The 17,482-nt window shown below is 37.3% G+C and overlaps 1 protein-coding gene across 1 annotated transcript in view; it reads left to right on the top strand.

Annotated features, from left to right (window-relative positions):
* Nucleotides 1-17,482, top strand: part of Zfyve9 (zinc finger FYVE-type containing 9) — a 142,122-nt gene that overhangs the window by 122,743 nt on the left and 1,897 nt on the right. The window contains exons 14-18 of the mRNA XM_048816307.1: nucleotides 2,375-2,525; nucleotides 4,820-4,900; nucleotides 7,968-8,130; nucleotides 14,461-14,566; nucleotides 16,930-17,106. Coding sequence (XP_048672264.1) covers nucleotides 2,375-2,525; nucleotides 4,820-4,900; nucleotides 7,968-8,130; nucleotides 14,461-14,566; nucleotides 16,930-17,106 — 678 coding nt within the window. The remainder of the gene's footprint in view (nucleotides 1-2,374; nucleotides 2,526-4,819; nucleotides 4,901-7,967; nucleotides 8,131-14,460; nucleotides 14,567-16,929; nucleotides 17,107-17,482) is intronic.

The following is a 17,482-nucleotide window of genomic DNA, read 5'->3' as shown; positions in this document are numbered from 1 at the left end:
AAAAAAAAAAAAAAAAAAAAAAAAGTGTTTGTAAGGATGTGGAGAAATTGGAACTCTGATACTTTGCTGGTAGAAATGTAAAATATTGGTCTACTGTGAAGTTTGGCAGCTTTTCAAAAAATTAAACAGAATTCTCATATGTCCATGTAGTTCTACTCCCAAGTATATACCCCAAAGAACTGAAAACAAAGGGCTGGAGATATAGCTCAGTGATAGATCTCTTGTCTAGCATTATGTGAAGTCCTGGATTAAATATCTAGCACTGGAAAAAGAAATTGAAAATAAGGTACTCAAACTAATGCATTTATACACATGTTCATTGTAATAATAGTCAAAGTGGAAATGACTTTAAAAATGCCCATCAACAGGGCCACATCAATATTTATAGTAGCTCAATTCACAATAGGTAAGCTATGGAACCCACCTAGGTACCCTTCAACAAATGAATGGATAGAGAAAATGTGGTATATATACAAAATGGAATATTACTCAGCCATAAAGAAGAAAGATATGATGGCATTTGATGGTAAATGGATGGAACTGGAGACTATCATGTGAAGTGAAATTAGAATAGGAAAGACAGTAGAATGAATTGGACATAACTTTCTTATATACGTATATGAATACATGACCAGTGTAACTGCACATCAAGTACAACCACAAGAAGAAGTTATAATCCCATGTATGTACAATATGTCAAAATATATTCTACTATTATATATCACTAAAAAGAACAAATAAAAAAATTTAAAAATGTCTATCAGTGGGTGAATGGATAGACAAATTGTATAATTATACCTACAATGAAATAATTTTTCAACCATAAAAATGAGTAATTACTGATACATACTATAATGTGGATGAGTCTGGAAAACTTATATTAAGTGAAAGAACCTAAAACACAATGGTCACATATAGCATGGTTCATTTATATGTAATATTCAGAATAGATAAAAGCATTGAGAATGTATACAGATTGGTAGTTGGATGGGAGGAATGGGGCGATATGGTATTGTAATTTAGAGCATAGGACAAATAGAGCAGTAGAACAAAGAAGGTTTCAGGTTAGACATTCAAAGGATTGAAGCCATATTAAAAAATTAGATCACTAAATGGGATGACATGCAGGAAAAAATGAGAAATAAAAACAAACAAATATATTATTAACTTAGCAGGAGGCCAGAGTTTTAACATCAAGGTAAGTTCAGATTTGTTAATTAGACACAAAAATGGCCCATTAGCCTTTTCCAAATTAGATGCAGAATTATCTTAAATATTTCTCTTTTTTCCCCCCATTGTTCCATTACACACACTTTCTGAACCCAGGGGCCCTATACCACTGCTATATCCCCAGCACACTCACCTTTAAAAAATATCATAGTCTCTTTTTTTGGTGTGTGTGCGGGTACTAGGTATTGAACTTAGGGGAATTGAACTACTGAGCCACATCCCAAGCCCTATTTTGTATTTTATTTAGAGACAGGGTCTCCCTGAGTTGCTTAGTGCCTCGCTTTTACTTAGGATGGCTTTGAATTCATGATTCTCCTGTCTCAACCTCCCCAGTTACTGGCATTACAGGTGTGTGCCACCACAACCGTCTAGACAGTCTTACTCAGTTGACCAGGTTGACCTCAAACTTGATCCTCTGGTGTCACCTGCCCAAGTTGCTTAAGATTCAGATGTGGGGGCTGGGGTTGTGGCTCAGCAGTAGAGCGCCCACCTGGCACATGCGAAGCCCTGGGTTGGATCCTCAGCACCACATAAAAATAAATAAAATAAAGGTATTCTTAAAAAAAAAGATACATGTATACACCACTGCATGCATCTTAAATCATTTGATAAGAACAAGACAAAATATTGATAGCTTATTTCATTGAAGATCTCGAACTTTAAGTTGTAGAATTTCATACACTTGTAGGGGAAAGCCTCACACATTTGATACTGATAAGGAAGGCAGATGCACTTAAATATGGAACATTCTTTTGGATTTAGAATTTCAGAGTATATATCCTCAAAGAATTCAGTGACTAGGAGAAACCATTGCAATTAGTTAAACTAATTTTCATTACTTGAATTCAGTGTAACAGTAAAAGGAGAAAAAATGATCGCAAAATGTTATGTTCATAGGTTATATTATGAATCACATAAACTATAGGGAATTTTTATATGTACACTGGGGAGTTTTGTTTGTTTTTGTTTTTACTAATGCTAACTATGTTTTTTCACTTTGTTTTCATTATTTGGTAGCTCCTTTGTCAGTTTAATAAGTAATATTTGATGTTATTTTTGTCTTTAAGAATGTGGAATTATACCATGTCAGAGAAAAAGTATCCATTCTTGGGAGAATAAGATTAACCCTCTTCTTCAATTGCAGATGATGAAAGCTATGAACAAGTCCAATGAGCATGTGCTGGCAGGAGGTGCCTGCTTCAATGAAAAGGCAGACTCTCACCTTGTGTGTGTACAGAATGATGATGGAAACTATCAGACCCAGGCTATCAGTATTCACAATCAGCCCAGGAAAGGTAAGTGTTTGAGCTAGTTGAGATTTTAATAATGGAAGGTTATTCTGAACTTGGAACATTGGCTATCTCATTTCCATTACACACACTTTCTAGAAGAGTGACCATAAACTAATGAGCTTTTCCAAGAATGTCCGTCCATGTTCTCTAGAATTATGTTGACTCCCATGTAGTCAGACTCAAAGAGTCTTGGAAATGAGGTCTCTGTTATTGAAGGAAACATTTTAGAAGTACTGCACCGTGATATTGCTTGTGCCATCACTGGTATTTGAAGGTGAGACTAGGCCCTTTAGTGAGATTGTGCTCAGATCTATTTGGAACTTGTTAGATGAATATATGCAATTAATTAATAGGTTGACAGGATTCTGGAGGAATCTTCCTAGTTTCAGTGCTACCTAGAATGTGGTCTCATTACTTAGATTTCTCATTTCTAACAATCTCCTATGAAGCAGATAAATCTGCTAACCAGAGTTTTAGCTAGATCCCTGAGTGATTAAATTATATATTTAAATTTGAGAAACTTTGCTCAAGGTAGTATTATCCAAAGTGTTTTCTGTGGTTTAAAAAAATATTCACATAAATAAATGAAAGTCTTTCTTTAATAAATAAAAATCTGAGAAACCCTGTGTTAAACAACTTCATAAACAGGTTTCCTTAACACAGATCTTTTTCAGATCTTTTAACAAGCTAATTTTTCAAAAGGAAGACAGTGTATATTTCTTCCCACATTTATTTGACCACAGACTTTTTCTTCAGGGTATCTCCCAAAACTATATTTTGTGAAATTATAATTATATTGATAAAACTTGGTAGCATTCAGAGGATGATTTAAGACCTGTGAGAAATTTGCGTCTAGATAGAAAATGACTTTTTTTTTTTCCTTTTGGCAGTGTTACGAGATTGAACCCAGAGCCTTATGCATAGTAGGCATGTACCCTACCATTGAGCTACATCTCCAGCCCTCAAAGGAAGACTTCTTAAATAAAATATTAGTGTTTGATCTGGAAAAGAGTACATTGGAAGAAGATGGAAAAATAGCTACTTCTATTTAGATTTTATTATGTGAAAATAAGGTTCAGCTTATTCTCTATCTATACAAAACTACATAACCAGAATCAGGTGAAAAACCAGATTTGAGGCAGATTTGGGTTCAATTTGAGATCACAATCTATTACCTTGAGAATCTGTCCAAAAGTAGAATGGATCACCGGTGCTATTGTGGGCTCCCAAACACTTTAGAAGAGTAGGACAAAAGCTGGATGACCATCTGTAGAGATACTGTAGGCCAATGGGTAGGAAGTTGGCTTATCCCAGTCCAGTTTAAGATGGATAGTATAGTGAAGCTTTCCTAAAGCTAAATATAATTGCATATCTTTTCTTTTATGAAGAAATACTAGTAGTTGGAGTTTGTCTTTTAAATGTTTTTTTTTTCTAAGTAACTCTTCTTGGAAAATATATTTTGTACCATATCTTCATCTTCCATATATATTTAATCTAAAAAAAATTTGGAAATTATTGGATTACACTAGGGGCCACAAACTTTTTATGTACAGGGCAAAATGATTAGTACTTTAGGCCTACAGTCTTTGTCACTAACTACTCAGGTGTGATTCTGGTGTCTAAAAACTCCCTTAGACAATATGCAAATGAAGGACATGGCTGTGTTCCAATAAAAGTTTATAAAACTAGACTACAGATCATGTAGGCTGTAATTTGCTAACCCCTGGACTTGACCATTAAGATTTCTTTGTAGTAATATTCTTTTGATTCTTGATTTGAGGAAGAGCAAAACAGGATCTTATTTTAAAATTTCTTTCCCAAAGCAGTCATAAGCATGAGAACTATTGGCTACATTATAGACTTATCACCTACTCTATTTTGGATATATTATTTGAATATACTTGTGCTAAATGCCTTTTATGCCTTTAGTGAACAACTAGTTTAAAAATACATTGAAGACAGTTACCTACTATATGCCCACCAGAGAATTGTTTCACAAAACATATTAAAGAAATTTTGGGGTTAGGGCTGTGGCTTAGTGGTGACACACTTGCCTGGCATGTGTGAGGCACTGAGTTTGGTTCTTGGCACCACATATAAATAAATAAAAGTCTGTTAACAACTAAAAAAATATTTAAAAAAAAGAAATTACTGACTATATACTGTGGTATATAGATACAGTGTTTTTTATTTTTTATATGATGTTCGAAATTCCCAATTACCAAATATTTCATTATTGTTCCCAACCCCTCCATCTGAGGTATGTTGTCACTAAACTATTTCTATTGCTATTCTAGTGACTGGTGCCAGTTTCTTTGTGTTCAGTGGCGCTCTGAAATCCTCTTCAGGATACCTTGCCAAGTCCAGTATCGTGGAAGGTAAAGAATGAATTATTCACTGCATGTGCTTTGGTTCAGACCTAATTATACAACTAAACAGCAAGAAACATTACAAGAAGCATTAATATTTCTGCTTTAGATGTCTGGCCTCTATTATTTCTTCTGTGGCACCTCACTCTTCAGCAAATTAAAACTCTCATGAGAGTGCTTAATTCTCCAGAGAAGGGAGTAAGTGGTACAGATACCATGGGACATAAAAAAATAAGAGATGACCTTTCCTAGCTCTGGGATAAGGTATCCAAGGGGATGTAGTTAGAGTTCAGATATATGCACATATGCAAATATGTAGATGAAGTTCACTCCCTCCTACCTATAAGAATGCTGTGATTACTGACACAGTGGTGCACAGCTGTATATGTAGATGAAGTTCACTCCCTCCTACCTATAAGAATGCTGTGATTACTGACACAGTGGTGCACAGCTGTAAAATCACAGTTGTTTTGGAGGCTGAGGCAGGAGGATCAGGAGTTCAAAGCCAGCCACAGCAAAAATGAGGTGCTAAGCAACTCAGTGAGTTCCTGTCTCTAAATAAAATTCAGAATAAGGCTGGGGATGTGGCTCAATGGTTGAGTGCCCCTGAGTTCAATCCCTGGTAACCCCCGCCCCCGCCAAAAAAAAAAAAAGAGAGTGTGAGTGCTGTGATCATCATTCAGGATACAGAAAGAGATGTGCTTGCTATGGGGTTGCTATAATTAACATGACCCATATCCTGATAAAAGTTAATTAAATGAAAAGCTAATCAACACATTTTTTTATTTTCTTTGTTGGTTGTTTATTTTGATCTGGTTAGTCTTGTTGCATTACAAATTATTCCAAAACTTAATGGCTTAAAATAGCCATTTTATCATGCTTGTTGTTTGCTCTAGATGATGAATCTTGACAGGACAGTTCAGGGACACTTTGACCCTGTTTGGTGATCTCAGTAGGGTTGACCTAAAGGTAAGGGTTATTTATTGTCAGTGAGCTAGTGTTCTCTGAAGGTTTGTTTACACACACATCTGGGTCCTACTTGGGATGATTTAAACACTAGGAGTCAGTGCTGGGGTTGTAGCTTAGTGGTAGAATTCTTGCCTTGCATGTGTAAGGCACTGGGTTCGATGCTCAGCACCATATACAAATAAATAAAATAAAGGTCCATCAACAACAACAACAAAAGACTAGGAATCATCACTGGAGTACTTTCATATGTACTCCTTAGCACAGCCTGTCAATCCTTGTGATATTGGGCTTCTTAGGTGGTGGTTCAGGACTCCAAGCATGAGTAAGCCAGCAACAAGGTAGAAGAAGTTGCACTGCTCTTTGTGACCCAGTCTAAAAAGTCATATAGTATCCCTTTGACCATCTAGTTTTGGAAGAAAGGAGAGGAATTAGACTCCACTTCTTGATGGGGAATGGAAAGGTAGCATTGTAGAAAAACACATCAAATAGAAGATGCGGCTAGTGTTGGAAAATCATTGGCCACGTGAGGATAAGTTTCAGTTTCCATAGTAGTGAGCAAGGCCCTTTCTGAAAGCAGTCCTTTCTGAGGGCTGAATACCAGTGTGCTAATTAGATAATCTTACATGGATTTGTAGATACTGGCTTTGATATTTTTTTTTTTGGTAAATTTAATAAAATAGTGAAACTCAGAGTATAATAGTATTTTACAACAAAAATTCAAAACTCTTGACTATCAAGCAAGAGCATGCTATTAGGAAACTGTTAAGTAGCTGAGCACATACCTGTAGTCTCAGCTATTTTGAAGGTTGATGCAGAAAGATCACTTGAGCCCAGGTGCTCAAGACTAGCTTGGGCAACATAGTGAGACTCCATCTCGAAAAGAAAGTTGTTAAGAAGTCTAGACCAAATCTCATTTTGTCTAAAGTGACTAATTAATACCTATCTAGGCTATTGTTAAATTTGTGGGGGTTTTTTGTTTGTTTTTTTATAAAGTGATTAAAAAAATAACATAAAAATCCTCAGAACCATATATATATATAACTTACGTGTTGCTTAAAAGATAAATTGAACTGAAACAGATTCTTACAAATGCAAAACAGTGTTTTTGAAAGGCATGTGTTAACCAGGCATGGTGGCACACATTTGTAATCCAGCCACTTGGGAGGCAGGAGGATTGTAAGTTCAAGGCCAGACTCTGGCAATCTAGCAGAACCCTGTCTAAAAATAAAATAAGAAGTCCTTGTGATGTAGCTCAGTGGTAAAGTACACCTGGGTTTGATTTCCATCCATCCCCCACCACACACACAAAGTTATATGTCATGTGTTTATGTCCTTGGTTTGGTTTCTTGGGTCTTACATTTCACTGTGTTTCAGTAGAGAAATTGGCTGCTTATTTGTAAAATTTTATTAAGGCTCTGTAGAAATTATCACAGCTGACAAGATTGTATGTCAGTGAAGCAGGGTAATTGCTCAGCACATAACAACTTTTACCCTCAATTTCATTGTTTAACTTTGACTCAGGTAGATAGCTGAAAAATAGTTACCATCTGTTGACTACGTAACCTATATGAAACTCTGGTAGGTTTGCCTTATTGCTGGTCAGTAAGTAGATATATTCCCAAGTGTACTACTGTAGTGTATTCAGTGATTTACTTAACAAACGTTTACTGGGTATTCAATCTGTGCCAGGCAATCACAGTTAGGTGAGACACATGGAGGTACAAATAAATAAATACATATGATCTGAGCATAAGGAATTAAAGAGAGGAAACAGAAACAAAATGTTCTGTGAGTCCAGAAGAGCAATGTGACCATGTATGTTTTCCCTTTGAGCAGCCCTCAGGAGAAACCCTTAATTGTATCTGAAGTGAAATCAACAGGCAAGTATTTTAAGCAGGATCCTTCTTGGCATTTGCCCTCACAACTCGTTTAATGAATAAGAAATTCAGCCCCCAAAACAAAACCTTTGTATCTGTTAGCTTTGAAGAACAGAGTGAAGTTTCACATTTAACATCTGAGGGATTTGCTAATGCCAGGTACTGCATCACATCTGCCCTCCATAGCTTTGCATTGTTTCCATCTGTATTATCTTGGTGCTGATTCTTAGATGGCGTTATGGTCCAGATCACTGCAGAGAACATGGATTCCTTGAGGCAGGCGCTTCGAGAGATGAAGGACTTCACCATCACCTGTGGAAAGGCAGATGCAGAGGATCCCCAGGAGCACATTCACATCCAGTGGGTGGATGACGACAAGAACGTTAACAAGGGGTAAATGCAGCCCACTTCCCCCCTTGTGGCACTTGTAGGACAGCTCTGGGTTTTGTCTGCTCTCTATACTGGTGTTTTATAGTTTTACTTATTAAAAGCCTGCCTAAAAAAAAGGACTGTATAATAGAGCTTTAAATTTCTGATTTCTTGGCTTAATTTGTGAAAGAGTTTATGTATTTTAAAATATTTTTTTAGTTGTAGATGAACATAGAACCTTTGTTTTATTTGTTTAATTTTATGTGGTACTAAAGATTGAACCCAGTGCCTCACACATGCTAGAGAAGCGCTCTACTTACAACCCCAGCCTGAGTTTCTGTATTTTTAAGGGAAGGATAAGGGGAAAGATTGATGAAACAGAAAAGTCTTTCTACAGTTTCTGAAGTAATAGAAATAGCCTTTTATGACTTACAAAGCATTTTTGCTAATATTTGTTTCATTTGATATAACAAGTAGTATTATTTCCATTTTACAAAAGGATTCATAGGTACCAAAAAGATAAATGGTTTGTCAGATCCATAAACCTAGGACGTGGCAGGACTAGGACTTAAAACTACCTCTTTGGGCTTTAGATCTTACACTGTTTCCCAGTATATGGCAATTCTGTTTGAATGACTCAAGACAAAATTTTGGAGTCTTTTTTGACACTTTTCTTTCTCTTATACTCCACATTGTGGAATTCTTAATTCAAAGTAAATCCTGCTCATTGTACTTCATACTGTTTCTCACCACCTCTACTACTATCATCCTAGTATAAGCCATTATCTCATTTGGTCTAGATTATTGCAGTAGCCTCTTCATTGGTTTCCTTGTTTCTGGTGTTGGCCTGCGTTCCTCCAACCCAGTCTGTTTCCAGTATAACAGCCAGGATAATGTCACTTTTCTCCTCACACTCACCAATGGCTTCCAGTATTTTTTAGTGCAAAAGCCAAAGTTGTTTATGACCTATATGGTCTTACACAATCTGAGCATCCCTCTTCCCACCCTGTTACGTCTCAGAAACAACACTGGCTTGATTTCCTTCCTTCCTTCCTTCCTTCCTTCCTTCCTTCCTTCCTTCCTTCCTTCCTTCCTTCCTTCCTTCCTTCCTTCCTTCCTTCCTTCCTTCCTTCCTTCCGGGGTGGAGGTTGTACCCAGAATTAAACTCAGGGATGCTTAACTACTTAGCCACATCCCCAGTTCTTTTTATTTTTTGAGACAAGGCCTTGCTAAGCTTGCTGAGGCCGGCTTTAAACTTGTGATCCTCCTGCCTCCCAAGCCACAGGGATTATAGACGTGCACCACCCTGCCCGAAAACACTGGTTTCTTACTTGAGTACAGCTATACTTCTACCCTAGACCTTTGTACATGCTATTCTCTCAGTTTATCTTTAGTCACATAAATCACTTCCTCGCCTTCAAATCTTTTTAAAAATGTCACATTCTCAATAAGGCCTTTCATGGTCAACTTATCTGTATTTTAACCCTCTCATACATTTCTCTCTCCCACATCTAATATTTACTGTTTCCCTCCTCATCATTATTTCTCAATAGCACTATAATATATAATATATTTTTACTTATTTGTTTTACTATATGCCCCTGGAGTGCAAGCCCCATGAGTATAGGAATTTTAGTCTGGCTTATTCATTGCTATATTTATTACCAATACCTAAAATACTATCTGGCACCTACTAAGTATTTCTTAAAAAAATATTGTTTGAGCTGGGCCCAGTGGTACATGCCACTAATCCCACTGACTCAGGAGACTGAGGCAGGAGGATTTCAGGTTCAAAGCCAGCCTTGGAATGTAACAAGACTCTGTCCCAACCATGAAAGATGAAAGGGCTGGGGATAGCTCAGTAATAAAGTGTCCCTTTGTTCAGTCCCTAGTACTGGAAAAAAATGGATTGAATGAATAAATATACCATAATTCATTGTATTCATCTTTTTCCCATTCATTTATCCATCCATCTGTCCATCCATCCTTCAGGTTATGTCAAAGTTCTGGTAAAGCAAATTGAATTCTCCAAGCTAGATGATGTGGTCCATACTTTTATTCTCAGTTACTTGGGAGGCTGAAACAAGAGGATCACAAGTTTGTGGCCAGCCTGGGCAATTTAGTAAGACTCTGTCTCAAAATAAAAGGTGTTGGGGATGTAGCTCAATGGAACACTTAAATAGTGCAGATCCTGGGTTCAGTACCTAGCACTGCTATAAAGAATAAATAAATAAACAAACAAACAAACAAATAAATAAATAAATAACGAGGAGGAGGAGGGAAAAAAGAATTCCAGAGACTGGGAATATAGCTTAGTGGTAGAATATGTGCTTAGCATACATGGTTTTCATCCACATCCAGTATGTGCTGAGTTCAATCTCTCAGCACTAGGAAAGGAAAAAAAAAAAAAAGGCAAAAATGTGTTTCCTGCTAATAAGTATTCAGTCTAGTTTTTAAGAATTATAAATTAAAATAAGTGTACCAAAGTATGGAAGAAATTGACTAATAACTATATAAGATATGAAACTTTTAAAAGCAAATAGGAAGCTTGGTAGACATGGTAGGGCCATATTCAAGAAAGATTCCACAGAGAAATAACTGGTACTTAAACTGACTATGGTGAGGTAAGTAAGTATTTGCCACATAATTGTGCCCAAAGACGTATTTTAGTCTGAGGGAACAGCAGGAGTAAAAGCAGAAAGAGAGCATTTAGAACATGGCACCCCATAATTTTTTAAAAATTTTCTGGGGAGGAACAAAAAGGAACAATTTCTTGCTTCTTTTCTATTCTTCCCCCCTCCCTCTTGTCCCTATTCCCATGCTCTGGGTTGAACTCAGGACCTTGAGCACGCTAAGCATACACTGTACGACAGAGTTACACCCTCAGCCAAAAAGAAGCAATTTCCTATCAATGTATGTTTTCCTGTTTCACAAGTAACCCTTTTATCTTCCCATTCTTTTTTTTTTTAATATTTACTTTTTAGTTGTAGTTGGACACAATACCTTCATTTTATTTGTTTTTATGTGGTACTGAGGATTGAACCCAGGGCCTCTCACATGCTAGGCAAATGCTCTACCACTGAGCTACAACCCCAGCCTATCTTCCCATTCTTAATTGAAAAATTTAGTTTCAAAATAAGCTTGTGTTTAATTCTTATAGTTGGAAATATATATAATTGGAAAAAAAATGATTACTCTGGAAATTTGGTGCTGTAAGGTATCAGTAACTGACAATAGCAAGTTGCCCTTTTCTATAGCAGCTGTTGGTGGCAACTTCTTAGAGTAGGACAAAAACTCACCAGAAAACATTCTTGAACTCAGTTTGTAATATATAGATTGATTGTTTTCCAACTCGTTACTGAATGTACAAATGTTTTGTCTCAAAGTATTCTAATCAACTGAGGGTACCTTTTGGGGAGGGCAGGTACTGGGCATTGAACCCTGGGCATTGAACCCAGGGCCTTGCTCATGCTAAGTATGAATGATACCACTGACCAACACTCTGACCCCCCTATTTTAGCATTGGTGCATGATGTTAGAATTTATTTTGATTTTTTTATTTTGGGGGGATATTGAGGATTGAACCCTGGGGTGCTTAACCACTGAGCCACATCCCCAGCCCTTTTTTACATTTTATTTAGAGACAGGGTCTTGCTGGGTTGCTAACTGCCTCACTACATTGCTGAGGCTGGATTTGAACTCATGATCCTCCTGTCTCAGCCTCCTTAGCTGCTGGGATTACAGGTACGGGCCACTGCCCTAAATTAAAAATTTAACTTAAATTGTTTAATAATTTTAATCTAAATGAATGAAGTGAATGCCTGATAATTTGATTTTTTTTTTTTTTTAGTACTAATACTGGGACACTTTATCACAGAACTACACCCTCAGCCCTTTTTTATTTTTTTAGACTTTTTCCTTTCAGCTGGTACAGTGGCATATGCCTATAATAATCCCAGTGACTTTGGAGGCTGAGGCAGGAGGATCACGGGTTCAAAGCCAGCCTCATAATTTAGTGAGGCCCTAAGCAACTCAGTGAGAACTGGTCTCAAATAAAAAGAACTGGGGATGTGGTTCAGTGGTTAAGTAACCCTAGGTTCAATCCCCAAAACAAAACAAAAATTTTTTTCTTCTTTTATATTTTTTTGGTATATTATTGTTGCACATAATGATGGGATTTGTTGTTACATATTCATACATGCATACAATATAACTATATAATTTGGCCAGTATTATTCCTCAATATTTTCCTTTTCCTTTCTCTCCTCCCTCCCCAGGGTCTCTTATCTCTACTCTGCTAATCTCCCCTTAATTTTAATGAGACTCCCTACCCCTCCACACATACCTTTCTTTTCCTTTTTCCTCTCTAGCTTCCACATATGAGAGAAAATGTATGACATATGACCCTTGACTTTCTGAGTTTGGCTTATTTTGGTCTCAAAATTCCATCCATTTTCCTGCAAATGATATAATCTCATTCTTCTTTATAGACGAATAAAACTTTATTGTGTGTATAATACCACATTTTCTTTCTTTTTTTTTGTGGGGAGAACTGGGGATTATATTTTATTTTTTGAGACAGGGTCTTGCTAAGTTGCTGAGGCTGGCTTTGAACCCACAATCCTCCTGCCTTAGACTCCCAATCCAGCAGAATTACAGGCGTGCACCACCGCACCCAGCATATATCACATTTTCTTTATCTATTCATGGACACTTGGGATGGTTGCATAATTTGTCTGTTGCCAATAGTGTGATTGTGTTCTTTTTTCCTCTGCATCTTTTCCATCATTTATTTTTGTTTGTATTCTTTAAGACTGACATTCTAACCGAAGTGAGATGAAATTTCAGTGATTTGCATTTCCTTAATTGCTAATGATGTTGAACATTTTTGCATATATTTGTTGGTCATTTTTATTCTTTTGAAAAGTGTCTTTAGTTCATTTGCCCATTTATTGAATTATTTGATTTTTTTTTTTTTTGGTGTTAAGTTTGTTGAGGTCTTTATATTCTGGATTTTACATCTCTGTCAGAAGAATAGCTCCCAAAGATTTTCTCCCAGTCTGTCTTCACATTCTTAATTGTTTCCTTTGCTGTGAAGAAGCTTTTAAATTTGATGTCATCTCACTTATTAACTTGGCATTATTTCCTGAGTTTCAGGGGTCCTATTGAGAAAATTGTTGCCTGCACCTATATGTTAAACCTACATTGTTTACCCTGCATTCTATTCTAGAAGTTGCATAGTTTCCAGCCTGTTTTTATATTCTTTTCAGATAGGATCTTACTAAGTTGCCTAGTTTGACCTTAAACTTGTGATCCTCCTGCCTCAGCCTCCCCAGTTTCTGGGATTACAGGTGTGCACCACCACACCCATCAAATTTGACTTTTAATACATAGACAATCAAGAACATAAATGGTTTGAAAGTTGTCAGGAAGAGTCTAGAGTCTGTGCCAAATGTTTAGGGTCCTTATCAGAATAAATGTGTATCTCCACATATTGAATTTACTTGCTATATTTAGGGAGGAAATGAATTTCTAAAGTGCTTTTTCTGTTCAGGAATCTAGGAGTGATAGTACTAGAAGGAATTTGCGATAGATACAAGGATACTGGTTCATCAGTTCCCAGTAGAACTGTTCTAATTAACATACTTGGTCAAAAAATTGTTTTTTATTTCTTTGGGGGAGTTTTGGGGTGGTGTTGGGGATAGAACCCAGGGCATCACACATGCTCTCCCACTGAGCTATCTCTCTAACCCCCTTTTAAAAATTTTATTTTTGAGACAAGATCTTGCTAAGTTACCCAGGCTGGCCTTGAACTTGGAATCCTCGTGCCTCACTCTCCCAAGTAGCTAGGGTTACAAGTGTGTGCCCAGCTAGGTTAAATAATTCTTAATGAACTTTCATTAAATTCCTAATTTAACGAACTCAATTTCATTGAGTTCTGAATAGTTGATCAGTACTGAAATTACAGCACACAGAGTGCCTATATCACTTCCTTCAGAAATTCATTTGTAAGGTAGATATGTGAATATATGAAGAATATTACATGGTGAATGTTATTAGAGTCAGGAACAGAGTGGGAAAACAAAATTAGATGCATTTTTTATGGAAAGAAGGCATGCTAGAAGATCAGGTTTAATTAAATGATTTGTTTACATTAAAGAGAGCCAGCTTCTAGAAAAATGTGTTTGTGAATTTTTTGAATCATTTCAATGCATAGATCCTCTCTGTTTATGTGCATTTTTGTACAAAGGCTTCCTATTATAATGTGCTGCAAAGATGGGTTCAACAAGGCACCCAATGTAGTTAATAGCAAGACTTGATCAGATGTATTTCTTTTCCCTTCCTCTGTTTTAGTGTCATAAGTCCTATAGATGGGAAGTCCATGGAGTCTATAACAAATGTGAAGATATTCCATGGATCGGAGTATAAAGCAAATGGAAAAGTCATCAGATGGACAGAGGTAAGGAAATGAAACTTGGTACCCTTGACCTGCTTTGAGCACAACTTTTTGCCAGGCTGAGAGCCACATTCCAGGCTGATTCCGGAAGATAAAGAAAAAATCTTTCTGAGAAAGAAGTCTTTCCATTTACCTACTAAACTCTAATTCCCCCTGGTCTGTCTTAGATCCCTGAGAAGAACTGCCATCATGTGTAGCTTGCTGTAATCTGATGAACTTGCTTTTAGAGATTATTTGCATCAGAATTCAAAGAGTACATCTCTGAGTGGTACATACTATCTTTGGTATGATCTTCAGAAAGCTACAAGAGTCTTGCTGCATTTACAGTTAAATATCTGAGATAACACAGTCTTAAAAAAAAATAGACTTTTTTTTTTTTTTTTTTGCCAGGTGCAGTGCTGCATGCCTGTTATCCCAGTGGTTTAGGAGGCTGAGGCAGGAGGACTGCAAGTTCGAGCCAGCCTCAGCAACATAGCAAGACCCTGTCTCAAAATTAAAAACAAAAGAAAACAAAAATGGGCTGGGGATGTTCTAAGTGGGTGAGCACCCCTAGGTTCAGTCCCTGGAACTCCCCCTCCCCCAAATCTTTTATTTTTCTTTTCACAATAAGAAATCTAAAGCTCAGAGATAAGTATCTTGTCAATAACTAGAGGCAAATCAGTAATGGCAAGTTGCTAATTTAAACTCATCTCTGGCCAACTTCTAAGCTCATTTACACTAAATTAAGTGCTGTTTACCATGAAGGCTGTATTAATAGAGTCTAATATGGGAATGAAAAGGAGCAGGGCTGGGCCCTGATTGTGTGGACAGTCACACAGATTAGCAAGTTTATTCTCAAAGAGTAAATAGGTAGGCCTCTTAATGGTTTTTAAACTTCATGAAGGTTCAATTATACAATCTCTAGAATTCCTTTCAGATTTGTCTTATTTTTTTTTTTAATTCTGTGACTCCTCATTTTCCATTTCATGCATAAAGAAGCTGAAGCTAAGAAAGGTTCATTATCTTATTCAGGATCTCATAGCTGGTTTCTGATAGCACAGGGACTGCAGCCTGTTTCTCTTGGTCTTGAGCTGTTGTTTCATCCTCTATACCAGGCTCCATGATTTTATATTCAGCTGAGCAATTTTAGTTTCTTGCTTTATAATGATCAATCCTTGACACGTTTTTAGCAGTGCAGAGTCTAGAACATGTAAAACTCTTTATAGCTTATAAAGCAGTTTGACCTCCATTCCCTCTTTTGTTCTTCAGTAACTCAGTGAGGTAGGCAGAGTACCCATTTCATCATGCTGATGAGAAAATGGGCTTTATAACTTTGTGACTAATGCTGATTGTTAGCAGAGCAGCATCCAGGGTTCTGTCTTCTGACACCCACTTCAGAGCTCTTTCTATCATGTCATGCTGTCACTCTCTCTAGAACATACAAGCACAGGGCTGCAGAGCTGCTCCCTTGATAATATGCTTAGTATGAGCCCCTTATTTGAACAGTAAGCATTGTATATTTGCATTATTTTTTTTTATATTTTGCTTTTATATTGTTTACACTTTACAGTATCCAGAGATGGTAAGTTCTTTTCATTTTTATAGAGGCAAATTAGGCATTAAGAAGTCCTTTGAAAACTGGGCATGTTAGCACATGCTTGTAGGTCTAGCTACAAGCTGAGGTTAGAGGGTTACTTGAGCCCATAAGTTCAAGACCAGCCTGGGCAACATAAATGCCATCTCAAAAAAATAAAAAATAAAAAAGGCCTTTGACATCTGTTAATCCTTTGGTTTGACTAGAGGACTCATTAAGGCATAGGCAGCTGTGTGACTAGGACTTGGGTCTCTCAGTTCACATTTGCTGTGCTTCTGACTATGCACTGGGCAGTGCTTGGCTCTGTGCTAGCACACTGACAACAGCTCTGGTGTCTACAGTGGCAGGGTTATGTAGGGAGAAAAGCTCTGTGTAGGTCAAGAGGCAGAAGAGTTGGATTCTAGGCTTGGCTCTCTCTGAATATTTTTGTGCACTTGAGTGAGTCACTTCCTCAGAACGTTGTCCATACATCAGTATTACCTTTTAAAAGTGTATAATGCAAAATGGAGGCCTTTTCTAGTTCTGAGTAGGATGTGCCATCAGGCTGTGGTGGAGTCTTGCAGGGAAATAGGCTGCTACTACCAATGTGTGTGTGCAGGGACCATGAAGATTTTTTTTTTTTTTTTTTTTTTTTGGTGCCCTACTTTTCATGACCCAGGAACTATATGGTGTCCTGCTCCTGTCAGATCATCTTGCACTTCTTGGAGAACTACAGTGCTTATCCACTTGTGAGCTAATCCACTTATTCAAAACCTATGCCAAAGATTAAAAGTCTCTTTTGTTTGGGGAACAGGTGTTTTTCCTAGAAAATGATGATCAGCATAATTGCCTAAGTGATCCTGCAGATCATAGCAGATTGACTGAGCATGTTGCCAAGGCTTTTTGCCTTGCTCTGTGTCCCCACCTGAAGCTTCTGAAGGAAGATGGAATGACAAAACTGGGACTACGTGTGACACTGGACTCAGACCAGGTAAGAAGAATCTTAGCTTCTGAAGCTGGCCTTGGGCAAAGTCTGTATTTTCTGTCATGAGTTTTCCTGAATCAACCCAGAGTTCTCCAGATCTCCTGGCCTTCACAGGCGTAATGTTCTAATCTCCCTCTAATATTAAAATACCCATATATCCTCTTGGTAAGATGCTCTCTGAACGTTTTAACCATGTCCTCTTTACCACATGCCTTCTAGAGAGTTACCTGCCTTCTCTCCATGGTCAGGAGAGGAGTGTGAGGACCTGCCACCCCTCTGACTGGCACCTGTGTGATACTCCCCAGTCCCACCCATCATGCATCACACTTTGCTCCCTTTGAGGGCACTAGTCCCTAATCTTGTTGTTTTCTTAATCCAGTTA

The sequence above is a fragment of the Marmota marmota genome, unplaced genomic scaffold (assembly GCF_001458135.2).
Source record: "Marmota marmota marmota unplaced genomic scaffold, marMar, whole genome shotgun sequence".
Classification (NCBI taxonomy): Eukaryota; Metazoa; Chordata; class Mammalia; order Rodentia; family Sciuridae; genus Marmota; species Marmota marmota.
The sequence above is the reverse complement of the archived record's forward strand: the minus strand, read 5'-3'. Positions and strand labels throughout refer to the sequence as shown.